General features: G+C 46.5%; 1 protein-coding gene across 1 annotated transcript in view; it reads right to left on the reverse strand.

Moving 5' to 3' along the window:
* LOC311241451 (gamma-aminobutyric acid receptor subunit alpha-5-like) overlaps positions 1–21,107 on the reverse strand; it is a gene marked incomplete at its 3' end in the record, with an annotated part of 157,137 nt that overhangs the window by 25,121 nt on the left and 110,909 nt on the right. The window contains exons 6-7 of the mRNA XM_084330287.1: positions 16,196–16,348; positions 10,429–10,640 (exon numbers count right to left, since the gene is read on the reverse strand). Of these exons, the coding sequence (XP_084186413.1) occupies positions 10,429–10,640; positions 16,196–16,348 (365 nt within the window). The remainder of the gene's footprint in view (positions 1–10,428; positions 10,641–16,195; positions 16,349–21,107) is intronic.

Here is a 21,107-nt window from a genome sequence, read left to right on the forward strand (position 1 = left end):
CGGCATCCCCGGCCGCGTCCTAAAAGTCTGTGCCGACCAACTGGCCCCGGTATTCACTGACATCTTCAACCTGTCCTTGGAACAGGCCGTCATCCCCACCTGTCTGAAGAAGTCCACCATCATCCCTGTACCCAAAAAATCTACGCCCGCTTGCCTCAACGACTACCGCCCTGTAGCCCTCACCTCCATAGCCATGAAGTGCTTTGAGAAGCTAGTGAAGGGCTACATCTGTTCCTCCCTCCCCATCAACCTGGACCCTCTGCAATTTGCATATCGCCCCAACAGGTCCACGGAGGACGCCATAGCCCATGTGCTGCACACAGCAGCATCACATCTGGACAAGAGGAAGGGGAACTATGTGAGAATGCTGTTCATCGACTACAGCTCAGCATTCAATACCATAGTCCCCTCCAAACTCATAGCCAAGCTCAGGGACCTGGGCTTGAACTATGACCTGTGCCAGTGGGTCCTGGACTTCCTGACGGGCAGACCCCAGGTGGTAAGAGCCGGCAACTGCACCTCCTCATCCATCACGCTCAACATAGGGGCCCCCCAGGGCTGTGTTCTGAGCCCCCTCCTCTACTCCCTGTACACACATGACTGCGTAGCACAGCGGAACAACAACACCATCATCAAATTTGCTGATGACACAGTAGTGGTGGGCCTGATCTCTGCCAACGACGAAAGGGCCTACCTGGAAGAGGTAGAGAACCTGTCACAGTGGTGTCAGGAGAACTGCCTCTCCCTGAACGTCAGCAAAACAAAAGAGATGATTGTGGACTTCAGGAGGTCGGGGGTCAAGGACTACAGCCCCCTCAGCATCGACGGGGCACCAGTTGAGAGAGTGAACAGTTTCAAGTACCTCGGAGCCCACATATCCGAGGACTTGACATGGACCACACACATTGACAGTGTTGTGAAGAAGGCACGACAACGCCTCTACTTCCTCAGGCGCCTAAGGAAGTTCCAAGTCAGTCAGAAGATCCTTAGGAACTTCTACTCATGTACAATAGAGAGCATCCTGACCGGCAACATCACCTCCTGGTTTGGGAATAGCACTGCACAAGACCGTAGCAGACTACAAAGAGTGACACGTTCAGCCGAACGCACAATTAGAGGGGGGCTTCCCACCCTCCAGAACATTTACAACAAGCGGTGCAAGGGGAAGGCTAAGAGAATTATTAAGGACTCGAGCCACCCGAACAACTGCCTCTTTGAACTGCTGCCGTCAGGCAAGCGATACCGGAGTCTTATGGCGAGCACAGAAAGACTCAGAAGGAGCTTCTATCCCCAGGCCATCAGGCTGCTAAACGAACAATAATCGCTAAACGAACAATAATCACTATGCAACAACCATCAAATGCACACAGCACACACACCCACACGCACACACACACTCACTCAAACAAACAACACACTGCAGCACCCACTCTCCACACTTTAGATCACACAAACACACTTACACTTTATATTTATTGATAAAGGATTTGCACTACAACTCGTACACCTACTGTGAATTGTACCTAAACTGCACCTTGTCCATTTATGCCTTGCACTATATAGTATTGTATATTAGTACACTGCACAGTATTGTATATTGTATGGTAACTACGTCTACGAACATTGTACATATGTCTAAACTGAACACTGTGACCTCTTTTTTTTCTTCTAATTTTTACTATGTTTTTATTTCATACTTATCTTGTCATGCACAGTCTCTGGAGCGCAACAGTAAGAAGCATTTTGTACAAAAGTATTCTGTACTTCTGTATGACAACTATTAAAGAAACTTGAAACTTGAAACCTGTTCAACCTGGTCATATCAAGGGTAAGGTAGGAGGGGTGACCCCCCCGGTTTCCCTGGGGCTTCCCCCCCTCCTCTCAGACATGTTTGTTTACAATATATTGTGTCACTGTGTTTGTGGGGATACGATGTAACCCTCAGCTTAAGCTGCTGGGGTTGTGCTTCCGCTTGAGAAACGATTATTTTCCTAGGGAAAAGGTTGTTTGGTCACTATCATGTGTGCTTAGCAAGGCCTGTGGCCAATACGTAATCAAGGACTTATGTCTCTCTCGTTATGAAAAACGGTGTTCCTCTGTAGTAAGAGTGCACTTTTGCCATTTTTTGTTGTGATGAAGGGTTGTGTGTGTCGTTGAGATCTACAACTGGGTTAGGTTTTGGCCCACAGAAGCACATGTGTAGGTCTGGTACCGGGGCTCTTAAAGGGGCCCTCTCTGTTCTGTTTTTTTTCCTTAGTAAAATTCAGATAGCAGGTTAGCACATGAGCTATGTGAAGCTGTTAATGCTTCATGTAGCAGGCTATGACTGGGTCATGGCTCTACTTTGTCATTACATCGTATCAGGGGTGAGGGGTCATAAAGGGGTGAACTGGTAAACCTTTCCTCCCCTTTTCTGATTGGTCAGGGGTTAAAACCCCCTGTCCTTCAGGGTTCCTATCACGTTGCTGTTCGGCACATTACAGGGTAGGGGGGGGGGTTTCCTGTTCCCAGGCCCTGAAAGATTGGGCGTGTGCACCGTGGAAATTCCCCCGCCATAGAGTACGTCACTGAGCGCGTTTCTATTGGTAAGACTTCCGTGAGTTGTTCAGGTTCCATGTTATGGATCTGTTTCAGGGAGTTGTCAGAGCTCCTCCTCACGAAGCTCCTCCTCAGGGAGAAGTGCCTTCTGTGAGTTCGGACCCTCCTTCCCAGTGAGGGAGCCTCCTCAGATTTTCAGAGCCTCCTCCTCAGATTGTCAAGGTGAGTAGAACTTCAAAAAGGAGTTCTGCTCTATTGTATGTGTATTCGATTCAATTAGATTATTGAGTGTGTATTGGTTCAGAGCCTCCCCCTCGGAGAGTCCTAACCCAAGTGTTACATAGCTCAATGTTGCAATATTTCTTTTCAATCTATACAGCTCGCGTGGGAAGTCTCTCTGGGGGTTCCCCGTCCTCTCCTTTTTGGAGTAGGTGGACGGGGTATTGTTTAGGGTTTCCCTGACTCCTCGCCTTACAGGTCTGTTGAGTCATGGGTTTCCCCCCGTCATAGGGGTACGTCGCTCACCGTCCCCTCTTATGAAGTGTGGTTGACGGGGTGGTGTTTCCCTCAGCCGCGTCGCATGGGACCCATGTCTGTATTATTTTTTCTTTTTTTCTGAAAAAATGTAAAATAAAAAAAACTGCTTCTTGTCGTTCCCCAGGCAGCTTGGAGGAACGGTATCTGGTGTCTTGTTAGACTATCCATTGATGTGTTTTGGGTCTCGACGCGTACATAGTGCTGGCTCTGGGTGTTTCTGATAGGAATCACGCATGAGGCCGGTGCGCCTTGGTTGCTCGTCATTAAAACGGCGTTTTTCTAGGGCAACTGGGATGGAGTTTGTCTCTTCCGAGCGCCAGTTTACTAGGTTTGTCTCGACGAATTCTCGTTCATATCTGGGGGATGTTAACGGAATAGATCAAAGCATAGGTAGAGGGGTCTCACGCCCTTAGGGTGGGCCACTGAGCGCGGTACGAATGGGACCGTCTGGGTGGCGGCCCTCTATAATGTTTTAGATCGACACGCGTACCTACCCCCCCTCCTGGAGTTGGGCACGGGACTGGTTCTGGTCACGCTGGTCCAGGTCAGTTAACCCGTTGTCCGCCGGGGACGCAGATCTTCTGTTCTGGTACCCTGAGGGACTTGTGCTTTTTTCAGGGGGAAAAATGCCAGGTCGGCCCCGGTGTCACAGGGTTGGGCGTTATGGAGACACTGTTGTTTGGTACATGTTGTACCTTGTGCTGTCATAAAGGGGCTTGGTTCTCCATTCTTTTCGCCCCTCTCTTCTCCCGCTTACGCATGGCTGAGAGGGGGCTGTTGAGGTGGTTTTTATAGTACTCCTCTGGCATCCCTGTGTACGTCCCGGTCCGCCGGGCCCGGTCCGCCCGGTCCGAAGTCGTTTTCGTCGACCCGTAGGCCTGGGATAACCCCTTTTTGAAAACTGAAACACTTGTACTGCGGTATAGCCAGTGTATACCCGCAGGTGTGTTTTGGAGTTTTTTCCTAAGGGGTTATAGGAACAACCACCGCATGAAGAGGGTGGTTGATTCCCTGGTGTGTTGGAGCGGAGTCAACTCCTGGGTACCCGGTTGAGTGTGCCCCTGCACGTTCATGACGTCTGCCAATTGTGTCAGCCTTCTCTGCCTTGGCCCCTCTAGAGCGTCGGGGATTTTTTTGGTGGAGGCTTTGACATGGTGCTCAAACAATGCCAGCATACGCCCCTTCCGCCGGGGTGCTGCTTTCAGTTGACCCCTTTGGCGCCTGTCTCGTCCGCAGTGTTCCAGGCTCGGGTCAAGTGCCTGCTGCCTGGATTGAGGGATCGGCCTCTTCTGGAGGTCGTCTCCCCGGTACGCTGCCTGCTCCCGCTGTAGTGTAGCCTCTTAAGTGCTTCGAGTTACAGCCATGCTGACTGCCATGCTGAGGCGGCGTGCTAGTGGGGGGAAGGGCCTGCTCTTGGATGGGCCCTGTCCGAATACGCTGGCGATGTGGGGGGCGGTGTCACTAGTGACCGCCTGGTGAGGTCTTGATGCTGTGGCGTCATTGGCCTCTCCGGGCCCCCTTTTTCCAGGGGGATCCAGTCCCTTCTGGGTCTGGGTCTTCCTTCGCGCTCCGCTGCTACGGCCTTGCCACAGGGTTGAGTTTGCTCTTGACCCCATGATTTTGGGGGCGGTAACGAGGTTTTGTTCCTTCCGTTCGTTCCCTGGTGGCATGCGGGTTGTGCGTGTGCGTAGTCGTGGGGTCAAGCCACGGTCTGCTCACCCTGTGCGTTGAGTTGCTCGAGTTCCTCTTCGCATCCGTCTCCCTCCCGTCCTCCAATAGGGAGGGTATCCCTCCATTAGGGAGGGTCGGGGGGCTCGGTCCTCCCCGGTTCTGATGGTTGTGGGGGGCCTCAGCGGGGTACATTTGTCGAGCTTCAGCTCCCGCTCAGCTCCTGTTGTGCAGATGACGCTGAGCGGAAGCTAGTACGATATAGAACAATAGGTTATGAATATAACCGTAGTTCTATGAGTACTAGTGACGCTCAGCGTCTAGACGCCACTGCGGCCCTTGATCTTACCTTGTGGTGAAATGATTGAGAAGGAGATGAGTGTGTGGCCCCACCCCTGCTTATGTAGGTAGCAGATGGGGGTGTGGTCAGACGGATGTTGGTATGTAAAGGTACATTGTGAAGTTTTTATTCAGTGCACGTCACTGGAGTGAGATGTGTGCAGATGACGCTGAGCGTCACTAGTACTCATAGAACTACGGTTATATTCATAACCTATCGTTCTGTGTTCTCTGTGTTCTCTGTGTTCTCTGTGTGTTCTGTGTTCTCTGTGTTCTCTGTGTGTTCTGTGTTCTCTGTGTTCTCTGTGTTCACTGTGTTCTCTGTGTGTTCTGTGTTCTCTGTTTTCTCTGTGTTCTGTGTTTACTGTGTTCTCTGTGTTCACTGTGTTCTCTGTGTTCTCTGTGTTCACTGTGTTATCTGTGTTCTCTGTGTTCTCTGTGTTCTCTGTTCACTGTGTGTTCTGTGTTCTCTGTGTTCTCTGTGTTCACTGTGTGTTCTGCGTTCTCTGTGTTCTCTGTTCACTGTGTGTTCTGTGTTCTCTGTGTTCTCTGTGTTCTCTGTGTTCTCTGTTCACTGTGTTCTCTGTTCACTGTGTTCACTGTGTTCTCTGTTGACTGTGTTCTGTGTTCACTGTGTTCTCTGTTCACTGTGTTCACTGTGTTCTGTGTTCACTGTGTTCTGTGTTCTCTGTGTTCTCTGTGTTCACTGTGTTCTCTGTTCACTGTGTTCATTGTGTTCTGTGTTCTCTGTTCACTGTGTTCACTGTGTTCTCTGTTCACTGTGTTCACTGTGTTCACTGTGTTCTCTGTGTTCTCTGTTCACTGTGTTCTCTGTGTTCACTGTGTTCTCTGTGTTCACTGTGTTCACTGTGTTCACTGTGTTCTCTGTTCACTGTGTTATGTGTGTGTTCTGTGTTCTCTGTGTTCTCTGTGTTCTCTGTGTGTTCTGTGTTCTCTGTGTTCTCTGTGTTCTCTGTGTTCACTGTGTTCTCTGTTCACTGTGTTCTCTGTGTGTTCACTGTGTTCTCTGTGTTCACTGTGTTCTCTGTGTTCTCTGTGTGTTCTGTGTTCACTGTGTTCTCTGTGTGTTCTGTGTTATCTGTGTTCTCTGTGTTCACTGTGTTCTCTGTGTGTTCTGTGTTCTCTGTGTTCTCTGTGTTCTGTGTTCACTGTGTTCTCTGTGTTCTCTGTGTTCACTGTGTTCTCTGTTCTCCGTGTTCTCTGTGTTCTCTGTGTTCTCTGTGTGTTCTGTGTTATCTGTGTTCTCTGTGTTCACTGTGTTCTCTGTGTTCTCTGTTCACTGTGTTCTCTGTGTGTTCTGTGTTATCTGTTCACTGTGTTCTCTGTGTTCTCTGTGTTCTCTGTGTTCACTGTGTTCTCTGTGTTCACTGTGTGTTCTGTGTTCTCTGTGTTCACTGTGTTCTCTGTGTTCTCTGTGTTCACTGTGTTCTCTGTGTTCACTGTGTTCTCTGTGTTCACTGTGTTCTCTGTGTTCTCTGTGTGTTCTGTGTTCTCTGTGTTCTCTGTGTTCTCTGTGTTCACTGTGTTCACTGTGTTCTCTGTGTTCTCTGTGTTCTCTGTGTTCTCTGTGTGTTCTGTGTTCTCTGTGTTCACTGTGTTCTCTGTGTTCTCTGTGTTCACTGTGTTCTCTGTGTGTTCTGTGTTCTCTGTGTTCACTGTGTTCTCTGTGTTCTGCTTTAGATTCGAGCAACATAATGTAGATCCTTGTGATGACAAGCGGCAGCACCCAACACACAGCTCCCTGGTTTCATTTGGAGCATTTGGAGCATGTACATTATTCTCCGGTGGACTGGTAGTTACGGCACGGTGGTGTAGTGGTTACCACTGTCGCCTCACAACTAGAAGGTCCTGGGTTCGATTCCCGCTTGGGGACCAGGTTGCCGTGTTGTTAGTTACCCAGGTGGGGTATCTCCAGGTCCTTTCTGTGTGGAGTTTGCATGTTCTCCCCGTGGCTCGCAAGGGTTTCCCCTCCCGATAAGATAAACCCAATGGAAAAAGATACAGATCGCTAACGCTGTCATGTCCCTGACGAAGACAGACAGGAGCACTTGGATTGGTCCCTGGGCCTGGTGCACACTGCAGCTCTCGTCTGCTCCCGGCTGCCCTTGGGGGGAAGGACGACGGGATGGAAAGTGCAGAGAACATTTAATCAGCGACTCAGTGCATGTGTGTGTGTTCCTGTGGGTCCGCCATCGCATGTGTGTGTGTGTGTTAATCTGACAACAAATAAAGACTTCTTCTTCTTCTTCTTCTTCTTCTTCTTCTTCTTCTTCTTCTTCTTCTTCTTCTTCTTCTTCTTCTTCTTCTTCTTCTTCTTCTTCTTCTTCTTCTTCTTCTTCTTCTTCTTCTTCTTCTTCTTCTTCTTCTTCTTCTTCTTCTTCTTCTTCTTCTTCTTCTTCTTCTTCTTCTTCTTCTTCTTCTTCTTCTTCTTAATGTGCCTCTATCTATACCGTCCGAGAGGAGAAAGCCACCCTCCCCAATGGATAGTAGGTCACGTACTGTAGAGATAATACTTTTGTTGTGTTTTTTTTATAAATTTCACGACATTTCAGCTTTTTAGGACACAGTGGAGAGTGACAGGAACGATTGGAGTGAGAGATTCAAACCCACAACACGATAAATGGAGTCTAACTCACGGTGCTGAAAGTACACAGTATGAGCCTGTGGGGTCACCAGGATGGCTCATACGGGGCTGTTTTAACAGCAATGTGAACCTTCATCAGAAGCACACAGGGATTACAATGTGATGTTTTAGGATTCTGCACTTGTACAGCAAACGTACGTACGCTCACGTGGGACTTTATCGTCATTTTATGACATCTCTGCTTTCTTTGACAAGATACACTGTAGAGCAGGGGTGGCCAACCAGTCAGAGACTAAGAGCCACAAAAAAATGACTGTGGTACCACAAAGAGCCACACCATATACCAGCGTTTCTCAACCTTTTTTTTCAGTCACGGCACCCTTCATGTGTTTATAGGTCTCACCCTCTGGCCTCTGAAGTTGCTAATGTCTTTTTTATTTGGGCCTCACAGGGTTAAAAGTACCCTGTGAGACCCACGGTTGCAAAATTACAAAATCACTTTTAGCCATTTAAAAAAATAATGTTTATTTAAAAAATGTTAAAGGGGAACTATTTTACTATTTCTTTCACTATTTGGGCACTTTTACACAATTCCTGTGAGTCTATGGAACACCTAGGTTTTTTTCCAAAAAAATTCATTGTTTTGTATTTCTAATCAAGTACTAAAAACCGCATTTTTCTACCTCAAGATCTTAAGCCGTTTTGAGGCTGGGCTCCAACCACTGTGTGGCCTGGTGCCAACTGCCACATCAACTGCCACATTATTATGCAGCTGAGAAATCTCTGACATCACAGATATGCACATTTTCAGATGACTCAGTTCAGTGAGGGTGAATATTGTGAGAGGAGAATTGGAAGAATTCGCCAATATGAGAATTAGAGACATATATCCTATTAATATAAGTCCACATAGCTAAGAAACAATGGTACACACTGAAAAAAGCCATTTATAAGATAGTTCCCCTTTAAGCACATGTATAGTCAATTGGTCCTGTTGTTCAGCCTCACAATGCTATTTGATAGTAAATGTGTTTATATGTCCCACCCTCTGGCCTCTGAAGTTGCTCATTTCTTTTTAATTTGGGCCTCACAGGGTTAACCTCTTAAGCCCGAGATATACAGTAAAAGTGTATATTTTCAGCATTATGTTTGTTTACCAATTATTTTAACTGTTATTAGTGAAATATAAGATTATAGAAATCTCAGGGCATTGAGTCGGAAACCGGCGCATATTGACAGGAGGAAGTGGCACAGCCAAAAGTGAGTGTAGTCTTTTGAAGGAAGAGACTCAGGGCTTTCAAATTTCGAAAAACTACCCTACCCAGCTCACACCAGCCCCTGTCAATCATCTGACTTCTGGATTTACTTTTTAATTTCTCTTATTTTTTGGGATTATCTCCCACAAACCTGAACGTTATTGCCATAAAACAGAACGCAGTTAGTTTCTCTACCTTTCTGTGAACGTCTTGCAAAAAACGGTGTTGCAATATGATGAAGAATGGTGGAGAAATTTACATTATAAAAAAGATGGCAGAATTCAGTACTGTATCTACAAAACCTTCTGTTTAATCATCTTCCCTTTATTCATTTGCTTAGATTTTTCAGGTCTGGTCAATTTTAGCATGGTGTTATTTACAGTCAAAGATAATTTTTTTTTAAATAGAATTGATATTCTCCTTTGGTTCATTACAATTTACTCAAGCCTAGTAACAGACACACTATTTCTGACACTGATCCATATATGTCCCTAGATTCAGATACCAAGAACATGCAAATGGACCATTTAAAAAAAAATTGTAAATGTTTATTCTACGTCATTATGGAATGAGTGACATAAAAAAAAAAAAAAGTAAAAAAAAATAAAAGTAAATATTTTTTTTTTGGATGGAAGAGCCGCACATTGACGGGCAAAGAGCCGCATGCGGCTCGCGAGCCGCGGGTTGGCCACCCCTGCTGTAGAGTGATGGAGAATAATGTAGAGAGGGGATGATGTTTCTTTTGTGATCAGATTATTGTAATTCTTATGAAATAGGTTCATTACTAAACCTTGAAATGTAAAACAAACAAATGTAAAGGAGTTGCCAAACATTGTCATTCCAAGACCCCCCCCCCCCTAAAAAAAAGAAAAAGAAAAAAAGGAAAACATGCATTAAGTCACTTGATTGACCCCATTTGAGAAGGTTTTCTATACTGTAATAGGCAGTGAGATAACAGCGGAGAGTTATCTTTCATGTCCAGTGATTGAAATGGTGAAATTAAACTATTTACTATTTTGCTGGGTCCCCTTGTAATCCCCTCAAAGACCATTGGAGGTTTCTGAATGCCACTGTGTCACAAAGTACTGCAGAGTATCACTGTAAAGCACCACAATGCATCAGAAGCTTAAGCAAAATGTGTGCTGCAATTTGTCACTGTGGATCACAGCAAACTACCAGTATCTACCGTGTTGTACAGTATATTGTTATATATTATATTATATATATAACAGCAAAATACCATAAAAAAAGTACAACAAAGTGCTGCACATTATCACTGCAAAGTACCACAAAATATGACAAAGCATAGCCCAAAGCACAATAGACAAAGTCACAAAGTACTGCAAATTATCGCAAACATAATGGCAAGCTTACAAAAAGCCATGAAAAAAAAACGATTTTTTTTTTAACTGCTTTCATTTAAAGTAAACGGTTGTGCTACTTTGCTACCACTTCTATGCACTCTGCCGTAACACATTACAGTACCTTCGTGTGCCTGTCCTCCATGGCCTTCTTGCCATCCCAGGCCCAGCTCCTCTTGGTGAAGTAGTTGACTGTGGCGAACTCGATGAGGGCGGAGAAGACGAAGGCGTAGCAGACAGCGATGAACCAGTCCATGGCCGTGGCGTAGGCCACCTTGGGGAGGGAGTTCCTGGCGCTGATGCTGAGGGTGGTCATGGTCAACACGGTGGTCACCCCTGGTTCACAGAGAGGGTGAGAAGGAACCTTGCCGTTTAGTTTGACATTTGAAGTGTTTGTTAGCCTGCCTGTTCTACCAGGCACGTCCTATACACTGTGGTGTAATGGATTTTCTATCGGCACTTCAGTTAACCGAGAAGTGGCATTTTTTATGCCGTCGTTAGCGTTCGTCAGACCAACAGGCATTTTATGCCACAAGATATTTTATTCATGCCTTGTTAACGGACTGCCATTTGTTGAAGTAGCTCAAGGGTATTATGTAATGTGCCTGTTGCAGGAAAATAGCAGACTAAAATGAACTGTCAAGGTACGATACGACAGATATATTACATATTGCAACATTTGGAGGTAATATTGCCTTCAGTTCAAGATTCAAATTAAGATTAATATTGCTTTATTGTCAGTTTACACAAGGCAATTTAAAATGTTCTTTTGGCATATCCCTCCTAGTTACACACACACACACACACACACACACACACACACACACACACACACACACACACACACACACACACACACACACACACACACACACACACACACACACACACACACACACACACACACACACACACACACACACACACACACACACTGTTGCTTTTTGAAAAACTGGGCTTTTGAGGTCATGAAATCACTGCGGCCAGGCAGCAGTGGTTCGGCAGAAATAATTTTATAAATAAAGTATAAAATATTCCATTAACCAACTGAAGATTGCCTTAAAATCCTCTGCCCAGCAGCAGTTTGTGACTTCAGGCTCTGTTGAACTATGAAAAATCAACTGACTATATTCTGAACAAACATACATCCATATACACACACACACACACACACACACACACACACACACACACACACACACACACACACACACACACACACACACACACACACACACACACACACACACACACACACACACACACACACACACACACACACACACACACTGTTGCTTTTTGAAAAACTGGGCTTTTGAGGTCATGAAATCACTGCGGCCAGGCAGCAGTGGTTCGGCAGAAATAATTTTATAAATAAAGTATAAAATATTCCATTAACCAACTGAAGATTGCCTTAAAATCCTCTGCCCAGCAGCAGTTTGTGACTTCAGGCTCTGTTGAACTATGAAAAATCAACTGACTATATTCTGAACAAACATACATCCATATACACACACGCACACACGCACGCACGCACGCACGCACGCACGCACGCACGCACGCACGCACGCACACACACACACACACACACACACACACACACACACACACACACACACACACACACACACACACACACACACACACACACACACACACACACACACACACACACACACACACACACACACACACAGTCCTCATATCCATCCTAGTTACACACACATAATCCTCATATCCCTCCTAGTTACACATACACACAGTCCTCATATCCCTCCTAGTTACACACACACAGTCCTCATATCCCTCCTAGTTACACACACACAATCCTCATATCCCTCCTAGTTACAGATACACACAATCCTCATATCCCTCCTAGTTACACATACACAATCCTCATATCCCTCCTAGTTACACATACACACAGTCCAGGGCCACCTCAGGGGGTGTGCGAGCAGTGCGGTCGTACAGGGCCTCGCGGGAAGGGGGGCCTCGCAAAAAAAAAAAAAAAAAAAAAAAAATCTTTTATTTATTATTTTTTTTATTTTTATTTTTATTTATTTTTTGTGCGAGGCCCCCCTTCCCGCGAGGCCCTTTTTCATCACAGACCTAAAATCTAGTTTTGCTTATATGCTTATATATTTCACATTAGACACGTTTGTAGAATGTGTCTGACTTGTTCCTGGCTCTGAGGCTCTGCAGGCAGCTCTGAGGCTCTGCAGGCAGCAGAATTATTTTTTATTTTATTTTTTTAAATTTTGGCCATTCCCCTGGCTCTTTTTTTATGTGTTTATCACATTTATTCTGGTCAAGGATGACAGACAGAAACAGGCTGAAAGGGTTCAGATGGGGGGGAAGAGACTCTGGGAAAGGCACGGCTGCAGTCCGGGATTCGAACTCGCTAAACCCCAGATCCGTGACGAGCACGGTTGTCCACGGCGCCGAAATAGCGCTCGCGGTACGTGGTGAGCTACTGGAGCTCCCCTGCAGCAGAATTGGTTTCAATGAGGGGAGGGGTTACAGGTACAGTAAGGTAGCGTCTGACTATTTCACGCGTGCAGCATTGGAGGTTATGCCAGCCAAGATGAAGAGGACATCGTTCGGCAGATGGACTGAAGATGAAAGTTGTTGCATGTTAGACAGTTCAGTCAGGCTAGCCATCCCGGCTAAAGACAGGGACAGCTAGTTAGCTTTAGCTACGTTATAATATTGAGTGCTAACGTGTGGTTCAGTCGGGATATAGCCATGATGATGTCGGCTAGTAGCTAGCTTAGCTAAAGGCTAACTAGCGTTAGCTAACCTAGAGACAGCGCGTGCAGCATTGTTATGCCAAGATGAAGAGGACGGTCGTTCGGCAGATGAACTTCGTCAACTCCACGCGGTTGTCTCCATCCTCTTGGACGTTTGGTGAGTTTTTAATGCACTCTATTCTATTCCCGCCGTGGATATCTCTCTCTCTCTCTCTCTCTCTCTCTCTCTCTCTCGGGAGCCAAACGGGCCGACTAGCTGTTGTAGTACTAGTAGCTAACGGTGTGTGGCCTGGTGTCAGCACCTGGTGCGAGGGAGGTGAGCTTGGTGTTTCATTATGAGAATATCTCCATGCTCAAGTCGGCTATAGTCCGCGAGGGACTTGTTGCCGGCACTGCTGTGGTAAACACCACTCTGTAGTGGGACATGTATTGCCTTCTTTTTCCCTTCTCTCTTCGTATGAGAAGAGGAAAACACAGCGGCTGTCTGAAGTGTTGGCCTGTATTGCTTTTCTCACGTTCTACAGTTTTTCAGTGGTAGCCGCATAGCTTGCTTCTGCGTTAGCTAATGGTTAGCGATAGCCGGGTTGAGCTAACTGTTAGCCAGTTAGCTGTTTAGCTACGACGTTAGCTGCTCATTTTCGCTCGGCTGGGAACGTTAGCTTGATGCTATCAGTTAGCCTAGAGTTAGCTGTTAGCTTGTGCTACGACCATTGACATTAGCCGTGAGAATAGCAGGCCCTGGCACTCTGACTACGACATCATCTTTGACAGAAGATGTAGTCGGGCCTGCACCATGACAAGGCTCCGGCCATAGCTTCTTTTTGTCCCGCCAGCGAGAGGCCTTTCGTCAACGTGGAGACCTGTGTTGCGGCCTTTCGCCCTGCGTTCCTTGGTGCAGGTAAGATGTCCATTGGACATTACCCCACTCTTCCTTCCTTCCCCTCCCCAATGTTTTGTTAATAACGATGTTTTTTTCCAGGCAAAACATATGTTACTTCACAACATTTGGAGATACGACATGTGCTGTGTGTGAATTGTCTTGGTCGTTTGTGTAGCTTGGGTAGCGTTGGCCAAAGCTGTGTGTGGCCTGGTGTCAGTACCTGGCTACTCTATTTGCAGTTAGCCTATTTAGCTGATGTCGGCCATTGGCTCCTTGCTACTTTGTTTTCTCTGGTATAGACCCTCTTCTCTTTGGATTTAAGTGTTGATCTTTGTCCTTTTGGATCTATGTATATTCATGTTGCCTTTGTGAAGTTATCTTTTCCTTCTGTTTTGTTCTTCCATTAAAAGTTGAATATCCTTTAGGGGCTCATCTTTGCTTATATCTCTCATACATGCTCTCTCTCTAACACACACACACACAGACATGCTCTCTCTCTCTAACACACAAACACACATGCTCTCTCTCTCTTTCTAACACACACAGACATGCTCTCTCTCTCTCTCTCTCTCTCTTTCTAACACACACAGTCTGCCTATGGCGGCCTTTCACGATGGCTAGGCTGTGCTCGCTGAGTCTGTACCGTCAAGGATCTTCAGTCACAGTGCTCAGGTATTCTGCCACTGTGTACTCTCTGTTTAGGGCCAAATAGCATTTCAATTTCTTTCCAATGTGTCTCTCTCTCTCTCTCTCTCTCTCTCTCTCTCTCTCTCTCTCTCTCTCTCTCTCTCTCTCTCTCTCTCTCTCTCTCTCTCTCTACACTGTATATTGACTGTAGAACGGGAGCTCTCTCTTGCTCTCTCTCTTGCTATATGTTGACTGTATCATGCCCAGCCTCGGGCAGCGCTATTATTTAAGAATATGTTGACTATGAATTTTTTAATCACGTTTAAATCTCGCACAGGGCCTCGCATTTCTCCCAGGCGGCCCTGCATACACAGTCCCCCACACATATGCATTTCATCAGAGAGGTCAGAGGGAAGGGTTGCCAGCAGTGCAGTGCTCCTGGAGCAGTTTGAGGGTTCAGTGGACTTAGGGCACTTAGGCACCGTAGATGTAATACAAGCCACCCTTCAGTCACCAGATCACAGCTGGAATAGCACCTCCTGTTGGTACTGGGGATCGAACCAGCGACCTTTCAGATACCGGTCAGTCTCTTTACCTCTAGGCCATCCTGCCTCCCCTACACTCTTCAGCTACACAACTTTGGACAGTCACGTGGTGGGAGGGGGCTGTAAGGAACAAATCTATCGTGAAAAGCATGGTCAGAGAATTGTTATCATCACTGTTTCAAAATGTAGGGCTTGCATCAAGGCCCTGAGATGAGCCCTTTCAGCAGTTAGCTCTTTTCATGTGTAGCTTTTTTGGAATTTCCACATCTTATCTTTGAATAGAGGTCTTGCACAAACGTTTGTTTCATTCTCCTTCTTCCAGTATGGCTGCCTGTAACCATTGGTAACCACTTTCAAAATTAATTGACGTGTCTTTATCAACTCATATTTAAATCATCTGACTTTTACTTGACAGTCGAGCCATCAGAGACCAGAAAGACTACAGAAAAAAGGAGGGGAATAACATGCAAACAAAGGTCATAGGGTAGCCCCCCCCCGCCCCACACACTCACACACACCTTTAGCTACAAGTGTCCCCCACTGGGGACGCCCCACTTTAACCCTTTGACTACCACACTACAGAAGGTTAACCCTTTCACTACCACACTACAGACGGCTAACAGTCTGCAGTGTGGCAGTGAAAGGGTTAACCTTCTGTAGTGTGGCAGTCAAAGGGTTAACCATTTGTCGTGTGGCAGTGAAATGGTTATCCTTCTGTATTGTCGCAGTGAAAGGGTTAACCATTTGCTAGTGTGCTACTGTAGTGAAAGGGTTAAAGCCATCATAAACCAGAAAGACTACAGAAACAAGGAGGGGAATAACATGCAAAACAAAGGTCATAGGGTAGACGCACACACACACACACACACACACACACACACACACACACACACACACACACACACACACACACACACACACACACACACACACACACACACACACACACACACACACACACACACACACACACACACACACACACACACACACACACACACACACACACACACACACACACACACACACACACACACACACATGCCGCCCCACTGTAAACACTCCTATCTGAACCCCTCACTCACTCACCGAAGACCGTCCTGGCGGGAACGGACTCTCTGTTGAGCCAGAAGGAGACCTGTGAGAGGATCACTGTCATGAAACAAGGCATGTAGGTCTGGATGACAAAGTACCCGATCTTCCTCTTCAGGTAGAAGTGGGCCATCATCACTGTGTATTGTCCTGGAAGGAAGCAAAGGATGTATGGTTTAGATTAAATACATTTACGAGCGACCAAAAAAGAACAGAACTAAGAGCAAGGATGCCCAGTCAGTAGTCTGAGAGTAAGATGTTAAAATAACCATAGTTTGGGTTAGTGTAGAGGTTTAAGCACTAGCAGTGTTCGCGGGTGGGAAGCTGGTGGGCTATGAGTCCTGGTCGTTGCAATAGCGACTCCTACTGGTCGGTCAGGGTGCCTGTTCAGCAGAGAGGGTATCTAGGGAAGATAGCATGAACCTCCATGTGCGTTAAGCTCTCCCAGTGAAACTCCTCGCTGTTAGGTGGGAAGAAAACAGTTGGCAACTCGATATGTATCAGAGGAGGGATGTGGTAGTCTACACCCTCCCCAGACCGACAGTAGGGCAGCATGTGGTAGTCTACACCCTCCCCAGACCGACAGTAGGGCAGCATGTGGTAGTCTACACCCTCCCCAGACCAACAGTAGGGCAGCATGTGATAGTCTACACCCTCCCCAGACCGACAGTAGGGCAGCATGTGGTAGTCTATACCCTCCCCAGAGAGACAGTAGGGCAGCATGTGGTAGTCTACACCATCCCCAGACTAACAGTAGGGCAGCATGTGGTAGTCACCTCCCCAGAACGATAGTAGAGCAGCATGTGGTAGTCTACACCCTCCCCATACAACAGTAGGGCAGCATGTGGTAGTCTACACCCTCCCCAGACAGACAGTAGGGCAGCATGTGGTAGTCTACACCCTCCCCAGACCGACAGTAGGGCAGCATGTGGTAGTCTATACCCTCCCCAGACAGACAGTAGGGCAGCATGTGGTAGTCTACACCCTCCCCAGACAGACAGTAGGGCAGCATGAGGTAGTCTACACCTTCCCCAGACAGACAGTAGGGCAGCATGAGGTAGTCTACACCTTCCCCAGACAGACAGTAGGGCAGCATGAGGTAGTCTACACCTTCCCCAGACAGACAGTAGGGCAGCACAATGAGGAGGATGGAATTGTCATAATGACTATTGGGGGATGGGAGCAAATGATAAAAGACAAATCAAATATAGACAAATCTTCAAGCAAGGTACATAACGTTGGGCAATGTTTTACATTTCTGTCGTTCACATTTTATGTTCCAGAAATGAGACCGTAGCCTTTTACGGATCACAGAATCAACTCTGGGATTTAGCTGCTGGAGAAGGATGATTTCATGAAAAGTCCCATAGTGCAGCTTTAAGTCCTTATCCAACGACGACAGCAATTACCGGTAAATGTAAGAAGCACATTTCTGGATAAAGAGGGGGGATACAACCTCAGAGGACCATTGAACTTCAAAAAACCTCTGATGAAAACCAATCTGAAAATAATGTGTATCTCCTCTTTCGGAGCCACCCTGTGGAATGGGCTAGACTGTAGAGGATTAACTAAAATATTGTGAAAACATAAATAAATTCAAATCTAGACTAAAAACATCTATTTTCGATAGGTACAGAAGGGAAGAAGAGCTTTAATTGCATATTAATAAAAAAGTCTTCAGGGGTAGGGCCCGACAAGCCTAGTGCTTCTTCTCCCTAGCCATTTTCGGACAATTGGACAATGCTGCAATAGCAGCTGGTAAAACGTTGGCGATTTATGGAATGACCATTGTTATGTGTCCAAAACCCGAAATAAAAAAGAACTGAACTGAACTGAATGACGACAGCCTTTCCTGATCCATGTAAACTGATCCTAACCCCAAAACCATAAAGGAACACGGCAACTTTTTGGGAAATGAGCTTATTTGCCATCTACCCTGGAGTTAGACAAGCAGATGCATACCCTTTTCTTCTCTGTGCATGCATTAGGCTTAGGGAACAGCCGCACCGCTAGCCTAGCTTAGCGTCTTTCACTGGAAGTAGGTGTGCCAGTGTAGCCTAGTTCCCAACAGTCACGAAATACACTCCAAATACAACTCCAAAACATTCCTGTAAACATGTTGTGACCGGTGTATTTACCACGTGGAGAAATAAAATAAAAGAATTAGACATTTTCGTTTTCTAAGCAGATAATATACTCTGATTTTATTTTTTGCAGAACCACTGCTGCCTGGGTGCAGTGATTTCATGACCTCAAAAGCCCTGTTGCTTTTTGAAAAACGGGGCTTTTGAGGTCATGAAATCACTGCGGCCAGGCAGCAGTGGTTCGGCAGAAATAATTTTAAAAGTCAGTGTGAGTCATAAACATCTTTACATGTTATTGCAGCAGTTAGAGAGAGAGAGAGGGAGAGAGAAAGAGTATAAAATATTCCATTAACCAACTGAAGATTGCCTTAAAATCCTCTGCTCAGCAGCAGTTTGTGACTTCAGGCTCTGTTGAACTATGAAAAATCTACTGACTATATTCTGAACAAACATACATCCATATACACACACACACACACACACACACACACACACACACACACACACACACACACACACACACACACACACACACACACACACACACACACACACACACACACATACACACACACACACACACACACACACACACACACACACACACACACACACATGCACACAGAGACACACACACACACACACACACACACACACACACACACACACACACACACACACACACACACATGCACACAGAGACACACATAAACTTGCAAACACAAATGCGTGCACAATAAACAAACACATACACAATAATATATACACTAATATATACACGTTCATGTGCACACACTGTCTCTCTCTCCATCACACACACACACACACACACACACACACACACACACACACACACACACACACACACACACACACACACACACACACACACACACACACACACACACACACACACACACACACACACACACCATGCAGACACACACACTTGCAGACACACACTCACATGCACACAGACACACACACTCACATGCACACAGACACACACACACACACACACACACACACACACACACACACACACACACACACACACACACACACACACACACACACACACACACACACACACACACACACACACACACACACACACACACACACACACACACACACACACACAGTGTAATACATGAGGCTTTCTCCAGGCAAAATCGGATTTTTGAGGCTCCCTAATCCCTGGTTGCAATCTGCATGCTGCCATTAGAGAGAGAGAGAGAGAGAGAGAGAGAGAGAGAGAGAGAGAGAGAGAGAGAGAGAGAGAGGATAGAGTGAGCAAGGAAGTCTGGTGGCCTGAGAAGCCACTCCTCTTTGCCACTCCCACCAGGGACACACACACACACACACATGATCTCTGATTGCTGACACAACACACACACACAAACGAATACACTCTTCGCCACACGCACAAGCCGCCGCGAAGGACACCCGCTACTGATAATCACTTGCGGGATGGAGGGCGGCTGACTGGTGTTGTTGACACTTTCTTTCTTTCTCTCTTTCTTTCATTCACTATTTAAAAAAAAATACAAATTAATTTATTTTTTGTATTACTTCGGCACGCATGTTTCTGGAGTCCTTGCCGTTGGAATGTACTGTGGCGTCCGCCTGAGCGGTTAGCATGGGGAGGTAAAGTAGATGAATGCAGAGTGGGACGTCTCTGCGTCTCTGGGGCAGCTCTGGGCTACAGCCGGCCTGGAGGGATAACACCCGTTGATTTCACAGGCGTTTCACAGTGTGGGTAAGCGAGGCCCGGCTGGTACTCATCCACCACCACCATGATGCCTCCACCGGGACAGCTGTACCACCAGCACCTCCAGCACCAGCACCACCTTCTCCTGCTCCTGCTCCACATCCTGGGACCCCTGACGCCCTCATGACTTTCGACCCCCCGTCCGCCTGGTTCCCAACCGCCTGCCGCTTCTGCTGCTGGAAACACCCGCTGCCACCTGCCGCTGCCGCCACCGCCCCCTCTGTGGGCGACCCGGGACGTCCCGGGACTCATTTTGAACCTTGATGCATGGATCTCGACAGGCCAGGAGGTGGAGGAGGACTACGGAGAGGGACAATGACCCCCTGGCGGATTCTACTGCTCCTTTCCCACGGATGTTTATGTTTGTTGCGGACCGTTCGCGGGGAGCTGCCGTTCATCGCTGACAATAACGCGGCCATGCTGGTCAACTGGTGAGTAACGCGGAGACTTTCAAAGTTAACAGGTTTGTTTTTTTGTGCTTGTGTCGCGGTACAGCTGGGACGTCCCGTCAAAGATTAGTCATCTGAGAGTTGTCTGTATCTGCTGTGCTGATGTTCACTACCTCTGGCAGTTGAGATGTATTTTTGGCTGGGATTCCGTCTAAACTTGGCGTCTGAGTAGGTGGAAGTCGATGCCGTGAGGATGTCAAGTCCCCTAAAAAAAGCTTCTAGACTAATCCCTGCCTTTATTTAGGCTCAAACAGGACTGTTTTCTAAAATAAGACCTGCTAATTGGAGAGCCACAACAACTCAATCAGCTCTGTACCTGATCCGCTACATACAGTATGTGATACTGTACATACACAGGTTTATTCTATCTATCTATCTATCTATCTATCTATCTATCTATCTATCTATCTATCTATCTATCTATCTATCTATCTATCTATCTATCTATCTATCTATCTATCTATCTATCTATCTATCTATCTATCTATCTATCTATCTATCTATCTATCTATCTATCTATCTATCTATCTATCTATCTATCTATCTATCTATCTATCTATCTATCTATCTATCTATCTATCTATCTATCTATCTATCTATCT

Source organism: Notolepis coatsorum, assembly GCF_963971535.1.
Source record: "Notolepis coatsorum genome assembly, chromosome: 1".
NCBI classification, from domain to species: Eukaryota; Metazoa; Chordata; class Actinopteri; order Aulopiformes; family Paralepididae; genus Notolepis; species Notolepis coatsorum.